This window comes from Lactuca serriola, chromosome 7 (genome assembly GCF_051521515.1).
Source record: "Lactuca serriola cultivar US96UC23 chromosome 7, Lser_US96UC23_V15, whole genome shotgun sequence".
Classification (NCBI taxonomy): domain Eukaryota; kingdom Viridiplantae; phylum Streptophyta; class Magnoliopsida; order Asterales; family Asteraceae; genus Lactuca; species Lactuca serriola.
Genome location: NC_136414.1, coordinates 173,371,301 through 173,379,576, shown reverse-complemented (window position 1 = coordinate 173,379,576; position 8,276 = coordinate 173,371,301). Strand labels below are relative to the sequence as shown.

At 31.2% G+C, this 8,276-nt stretch overlaps 1 protein-coding gene across 2 annotated transcripts; it reads left to right on the top strand.

Moving 5' to 3' along the window:
• The first annotated feature begins 385 nt into the window (after positions 1-385).
• On the top strand, positions 386-3,297 carry LOC145061806 (uncharacterized). 2 transcript variants are annotated; one of them, XM_079009380.1, is made up of 2 exons: positions 386-647; positions 1,150-3,297. In XM_079009380.1, the coding sequence occupies exon 2, from the start codon at positions 1,197-1,199 to the stop codon at positions 3,090-3,092; it is 1,896 nt and encodes a 631-aa protein (XP_078865506.1). In that variant the 5' UTR covers positions 386-647; positions 1,150-1,196; the 3' UTR covers positions 3,093-3,297. The 2 variants fall into 2 exon arrangements, with proteins under 2 accessions (XP_078865506.1, XP_078865507.1); XM_079009381.1 differs by lacking the exon at positions 386-647 and adding an exon at positions 667-931.
• The last annotated feature ends 4,979 nt before the right edge of the window (positions 3,298-8,276 follow it).

The following is an 8,276-nucleotide window of genomic DNA, read 5'->3' as shown; positions in this document are numbered from 1 at the left end:
TGAATCTAGGAAAGTAGGAACTAGGAAGTAGTAGTACGGCCCAGGGTCGATTGTCGATTGTCGAATGTGGTTTGGTCCCAAAGATTCGGGTCAAAATGGGTCCATCTCCTTTAACCAATCAAATACAACCAAAGCTAAGGTGGGTGCGCATCACACACACCTGCGCACTTTTACTCTCTCCTTTATTAAATTAATAAATACTTAGCTTAAAACTTTTGCTCCCTTTATTATATAAAAAAATAAAAATTTTATCACATTACACATATATTATTTATTTATATATATATTTTTTATTAATATTTTAAACCTTACATTTTTTGTGGTCGGCTATTTGACGGAATCTCCGATTTCTTCCTCCGCCGTTATAATGTAATTCGACAGTTGCCTATTTTATTGCCCTTTAATTATGCATCTATTCGAAACCCTAATCCTAAATTTCAGTATATAAATATAGTTAAATACTCGCCCTTTTTTATATGTGTATATATATTTAAAGTTGATGTTTTTGATTTTTTATTTTTCACTTTCAAGATTTACAACAAAGTTAGCGTCTTTCATTTATCCGAGATCTGAAGCAAACTGGGCACGAATCCACCGACTGATTTGAGATCTTGGTACTGTTCAATTGCTTCTGGATGCGGATCTAGGTAAGTTTTACTTCAGTTTTCTGCTTAGATACTGTGTATGTAAAAGTAAATAAATCGTTTTTAGGGTTTTCAATCTCTCCCAATTCCATATTTTTCTTCATTTCAGATGCGATCTTAGCGTTTACTTCAAAATTATGTTCGCATTTTCGTCTGTTTTCATCTGTTTGTGAGTTTTGAGTTTGGACTACTATCAAATTCAGTCCAAGTTGAAATCTTGTTGACGAGTATGAACTTTCCCAAAATGGCAATTGCATTTCATTTGGGGGAAATTAGTTGGGAATTCGGTAATTAACCTTATTACAACCTGTGTTTTTCAGTTTAGGCTTAGATTGAAAATTGAAGCTTCAATATATCATTTCTCTTCATCACTAGATCGAAATATCCCAATTGTTACTTAATACATGTTTCGCGAATGTAATGCGATCTTAATCTACGAACTTTTTATCTTTTTTGCTAGATTTTTCGTTCTTTCATCATCTTTCGAGTTATCATTCTCTTGCAGATATGTAGATTTCTTGTAATCAAGCACACAGAGTTCGTCATTTTCAGATGGGATCAAACATAGAAGAAGCTCTTATAGCAAAAGAGAACGCAGAAAAGCTATTCACAGTAAAAGACTTCACAGGTGCCAAACACTACGCCTTAAAAGCTCAAGCAATATGCCCACAACTCGAGGGCATCTCCCAAATGGTCGCCACTTTTGAAATATACGCAGCAACTGTCACAAAAATAAACGGTGAAATCGATTTATACTCTGTTCTTGGATTACACCCTTCTTCAGACAAATCATCACTCAAGAAACAATACAAGAAAATGGCTGTTCTTCTTCACCCTGATAAGAACAAAACCATGGGAGCAGATGAAGCTTTCAAACTCGTTTCAGAAGCATGGAGTGTTCTTTCTGATAACACAAAAAGAAACCTGTACGATGTCAGAAGAAATAAACACTTAACCACTTCAGCTTCAAGACTTGACACATTCTGGACAGTTTGCACTTCATGTCGTGTCCAATATGAATATTTAAGAAAATACGTGAATAAAAGACTTTCATGTAAGAATTGTCGTGGGGTTTTTGTAGCTGTTGAAACAGGAGCTGCCCCTGTGACTTATTGCCCTTGGTCTTACACAACAACAACTGAAAATGGATATGGAAATCATTCTTCATATAATGATTATAATAATCCTCCTCCTCCTGCTACTTATATACAAAATTCATCAGTATCTTTTTCAGGCGATGGGTCCTCAGGGTTTCATTCAGAATACACCAAAAATCTGTCCTTTCAATGGAATATGTCCTCTGGCGCGTTGACTAGTCAAGACCCCAATCTTGTTCATAAACCAAACGGAAGGGCAAAATCGTCCACAAAGTCAAATCATTTAAATCATTCGAATTGTGAAATCCCTGTTGTTAGGCTTGGAAGGCCTCCGAAAAAGAGAAAGACGGAAGACATGACACAAAATCTCAATACAAACGGTGAAAAAATGTTATATAAAACAGATGCTGACGTGGCGTTGAGTAACGGGTATGTTAGTCAAAATGTCAATTTTGCCCCTCCTCCGGTTGTTGATGCGAGAAAGTTGTTGATTGACAAGGCAAGAAAGGTGATTCGGTTAAAGTTAGAAGAAATGAAATCGGCTTCAAAAACAATCAAGACCCTGAAGAAATCCCCAATGCCAATAACAGTCCCTGATCCAGATTTCCATGATTTTGACATGGATAGATCCGAAGAAGTGTTTAAACCCAAACAAATTTGGGCAATATACGATGAAGAAGATGGAATGCCACGTCTTTATTGTTTAATTCGCCAGGTCATCTCTTTAAAACCCTTTCAGCTTTACATAAGTTACTTAAACTCAAGAACCGATTCCGAATTCGGATCCGTGAAATGGATCGAATCGGGTTTCACAAAATCATGTGGAAGCTTCCGGGTGTTTCATTCAGACATAGTTGACCAAGTCAACATCTTTTCTCATCTTTTGGGGCGTGAAAAAGCAGGGAGAGGTGGGTGTGTGAAGATCTACCCGAAAAGTGGTGACATTTGGGCAGTGTATAGAAATTGGTCAGTTAATTGGAATCGAAAGACACCAAAAGAAGTGAGACATCAATATGAAATGGTGGAAGTTGTAGAGGATTATTCAGAAGAGCTTGGAGTTTGTGTGACTAATTTGGTTAAGTTAAAAGGTTATAAAACGGTTTATCAAAGGGATTTAATGAATGGAAGCTTCTGGATTCCAAGAAAAGAGATGTTGAGATTCAGTCATCAAGTTCCTTCGTGTTTGCTTAGAGGTCAAGCTTTGAATTTGCCAGATGGGTGTTGGGATCTTGACCCTGCTGCAACTCCTGAAGAGCTTCTAAGAGCTGCAATGGAAGCTGAAGAACAACAACAACAAGAAGAAGAAGATGAAAAGGTTGAAGATATTGATAAGATTCATAGTGTTGTATAAATTTAAACACATATAGTGATGATGTGTGTGAGAATTTTTACTTTAGGTAGATGGATGGAATGATCATGGAGGGGGATTTTAAAAAAAAAAAAAAATCCGCGGCTGTTTAATGCTCAAATTTGTTTTAGAGGGTTTATGTGTTGGTTTTGAGCTCTACTTGTATTACCTTTTAATACTTTTAAGAATGCATCTTTTTAACATTTAAGTTTATATACGTTAATGCTATATTGTTAGTTACATATTAACATTAATGGTGGTTTGAATTTGTTGTTATGTTTGTGCTTAATCTTCAAGTTGTGTTTTGATGTATCCAAGTTTGATTAGCTTCCAAGAATCTTGGTCTCATGAATGAGGGCTTTGAACAAAGTTTAAATTTTTTATAAAATTATAGTTCGATAAGTTTTTTTATGGGTGGGGAGGATGAATATATCTTCATGGAGACTTGTTATTACATGAAAAGGGGGAAAAAGAAGCCAAAAAGTTGAAGAAAGTAAAAAAAAAAAAAAGGAATTTGAATAAAGTAGCCTCTTAAAGCAGAGATAGGAGGAACATAAGTGGTCTCTTTACACTTTCACATGATTCTCAACAAATGAAGATTAAAGAAATTTACAATCTGCATATAATACAAACATATCCAACTCCTTTTACAGATAAAGAAAAAGAGAATTATGCAAGAAAAACAGTGATAGTGGATCCATTCTTTTCTTCTTCCATAAGGAATTGAGAGTATGGTAGATAAATAATTGGGCTAATAACAAATAACAAAAAATAGAAAGGTAATATATTATACAATGACTATCTTTTTAACTTTTATCATAAAATAACCAATTCAAAAACATTTTTCTTTCATGAAATTGCTTTCTCGACATATTTTTCACAAATATTCTTTTTGAAGAAAATGACATAAACAACACAATTTCGAAACTTTGTCGGTCAAAACTCAAAATCTACAAAAACTTACTTTGAACAAAAAAAACTTGAAATTATATATATTTTGAAAGTTGAAACTGTGAGAGTTTCGAAACAACTTTGTTAGAAAAATCAGTTTAACTATGAAAAAACTTTCAAAGTTTCAAAACAGTTTCAAATTTAGTGGTCATTTTAACGATTAACAAAAGGATAGATATGTTGTCAAATGTAATTAAAAATATTGATTATTTTTGTGATCAATGGAAATCAAGGTTCTAAATGACATGAGGCGTGACGTGGAAGCAAGGCCAAACCTCAAACTTAACGAGCAATGACGTTTTTCAAGGTGTGATGTGAAGTGGCGATTTTGTATTAGTTTATATTTATATTACCACATAAATATAAATTTATATTAAATATAACTACTTTTTAGAAGTGTTAATATCAATAACGAATAACAAAAAGTTAACAAAAAAAAAATACGTATATTCCCTGTTAGAAAAGACATAACAAAAAGCAAAAATTGTGTCTCAAACGAGAAAACACATGTCATAACACGCCATGACACGCAGCACGCCATATCACGCTTTGCCACACGACACGCCTAACAACAATGTTATGTGACTTTTCGTAACGGCAAAGTCAAGCCTCACGCCATGGCGCGTCTTTTAGAACAATGATGGAGATATAAGCAGTAACACTCCAAAACAGACTATTCCAAAATATGATAAATTAATAGGTAATAATAAAAATAACAAAAGATATATATATATATATATATATATATATATATATATATATATATATATATAGAGAGAGAGAGAGAGAGAGAGAGAGAGAGAAAGAAAAGACACAACCAATTATACATGTATACGCAGAAAAAAATTTATATTATTATTAATGTTTCAAATAAAACTAAATTGCAAAATTTTAAGAGAAATGACCGACTAAAAATATAATATCACATACATATCTCTTATATTTTATTGATTGTATGCGAAAACATGTTAAAACGTGTATTTTTTCTGATTACTTTTGCTCGATTGTGTTCTCCATATGAAACAAAGGTCAAGAAGACAACACAGAGTGGAAATGGTCCAAGTGATCCCAGGTACCCATGAATTCCTACACTTATTATAGTGGAAATGCCATAAAGCGCGAACCAAGATCCATGAGACGAAAACCAAAACCAAGACAAGTAATAACAGGACATCATCGTGGATGTTTAAGTCTAAATCGAACACTAAATAATAAAAGAATTGAAAACACCACTTGAGAAGCTTTACTTCTAGCAAAGTTGCTAAAATAGTAAAAATAAGGACTTAAAATGAAACTAAAAAGGAAGCCATGATTTTATTATATATCTTTGTCATTCGCTCCTTGCTCGCGGAGCGGCATACCAAAAAAAAGATAGGATTTGAATCGATGACTTAAGCCCTTGCGCTATTCCCCCTGATCGCATCGTAGATAGCAGTCAGAGTCAGTACACTTTCTATTCTCTTTTGAAAGTGAGATCACCATCGGCTTGTTTTGTACGATTGATTTTTTTCTCCTTAACTAATTGTGTTTTATCGTAATTAACATCAATGTCTTAGTAAAAAACACAAATATATGCAACATCATATTTGTAGTTGTTAATTTCTCTTGAAAACCCATATTTTGATATTTTCGATTGGTAACTATTACTATAAGGGATTTTTTAAACATAAAAATAATAATATAAGGTTTTTATGCATACATGTATATAAGTAGTTGTTTCTACGTATATCCCTATTATATGACAAAATTTTCTAACTTTTATCACAAAATAACAAATCATTTTGCCAAACATATTTTTCTTTCATGAAATTGCTTTTTCAATATATTTTTCATGATTTTTGTTTTCAAGAAAATGACAAACATTTCAATTTCGAAACTTTGTCAGTCGAACTTGACACAAACTTATTCTCAATAAAATGATATTTGAAATTGTCAATAGCATTTCGAAACTTCCAGAGATTCGAAACAATTTTGTACAAAAAACAGTTTTACTTCAAAATTATAGGTTCTACACTTTCAAAGTTTCAAAACAGTTCTGAATTTGTTGGTTATTTCAACAATTTACAAAAAAAAAATTGCTATTGATCCTTTCGTGATCAATTGAGATTTAAACACTCAAAAAGAGACTATTCCAAAAGAAAAAATCAGCCCCATGCATCCACCAAATCATCCCTACATGTGTGTGGGGGCCGAGATTCCACAACAATGACTTTCTGCACATTAGAGTACTATCACATCATATTTTGTAACCCTTTCCCACTTTTTTTTTCTTTTTCTTTTTTTTTTTTGTTGTATATACATAATACATGCCATGCATACTACATACATAATAAGTGGTTGATGGGGTCTTTCTGAGTGGGCATGGGAACACCATTGTAAGTAAAGAGGGTCCCTTATGCTAGACGCAAAAGTGTGTCTGTTGTCTGTTTCAAATCGCCTTCCATAGGTCTGTTCATTTCAATCCACAAACAAAAACTTAGTTTTTACGCAGATGACTTGACACTTTGTCTTCTTGTTTCCCTTTTCGTTCTGGTCATTTGCCCCTATCTCTTTTATGAGGAGCTAGACAAACTTAAAATCTTGAAAATAACACATCCATGATTCAAACTTCAAAGTCAATTTGTCATCTTCTTCACGAATATTTTCTACCCCCTACCCCACTGCTGTTGTGGGGCCAATGTATATGCTCTTAAAGCTCGATCTACTCCACCCATGGTAGAGTCAGTATAGAGTATAGACTGTATTTCTTGTTGGTTTAGGGTTTGTGTTTAATTGTATGAAAGATGATACCAAATTCAAGATTTTGCATTCTTGCAAATGGGTATTGGTGGGAAAGTTGCAATTCGTATGTAATTAGATGTCTGAAACTGTTGTAAACAACAAAAACTAGAGGAAGACGAAGTCGAAGAGCGGAAGAGATTGCATATATAGTCATTTGAGTTTTGATGGATTTCACTCGTCTGATTTGTGTGAAATTATGAACACAATGCAGAAACATGATTGCAAAAGATATCCAAATCTAGTTGTAGTTTGTGTTGGATCATGTGAAAATTATCTTTTTTCTTTCAAGTGGTTGTCGTCTTGTCATTAAAAAAGCAAATAAAAGCATAGGATTTGACGTTGCTTGTTTATGATCGTCGTAGTAGTTTGACAATCTTTGGGTTTGACTACTTGGTTATTACCTACAAATAAATGTACACCTACTACATGTATACCTTCAATCTTCACATTTGTCATCATTTCTTATCTCTATATCTATGAAAGGATAACATTGTTTTCTTGAATATGATTATATATATGTTATCAATTTTTTTTAAAGTTAACTATTTCGTGTGTCTTTCAAATGCCAAGAAATACATATTTATTTTTTAAAAATTATTATTATTATTATTATTATTATTATTTTGTATGTTTACCTGCTGCCTCTTAAGTTGAATGTGTCAATTTTTTATTTCAAATTTTAAATTTTGTTATGCATTTAATCCGAATATTAAATTTTATTATGATATCGTCAAAATTTAGTCTAATTTAAAATTAATTTTTGTACAACACTTTTAAATACTTTCTTTGAATTTTTTACTACTTTTTTTATAAAGATTTTTTACTTATTTTTTTACATGTTATTCTAATCTCTTTTATAATTTTTTTTATAGAAAATTTACTGCTTGTTATACTTATTTACAAAAAGAAGTTATAAACGTGTTTTATATTTTTTTAATACAATGTCTAAAACTTTGGTTATAACTTTTAAAAAAATTATACTCTCATACAATTTTAATTTAATTTCTTTTAAACAAAAGTATTTTGTAAATGTTTTTAAAAAATTACTACTTTTTTATATATTTTAAATAAAAGTTTATATGTTTTTTTTTTATATTTTTTAATACAACGTTTTAAACTTGTTTTATGTTTTTTCTAAAACTTTTTTATACTTTCATAGGACATATATTTAATGAGAGTATTTTGAAATGTTAGAAAAAGTATTAAAAAAACAATATAAAAAAATCTATTGAAATGTTTTTAAAATGTTGTAACACACCTTTCTAACTTTTTTATAAATATTTATAACAACTAGTAGATCTTTCTAAAACAGTTGTAATTTTTTTAATAAAAGAATTAAAGAAACTAAAAAAAGATTAAGAAATTTTTTTTAATAAAAGTAGTAAAAAATTCTAAAAAGTTGTAGAAAAAAATAATTTGTAAATTAAACTAAATTTAAGATGAATTTATAATAAA

Excerpts from the sequence above, each read along its gene's own strand:
- LOC145061806 (XM_079009380.1), top strand. The coding sequence starts at position 1,197 with ATGGGATCAAACATAGAAGAAGCTCTTATAGCAAAAGAGAACGCAGAA.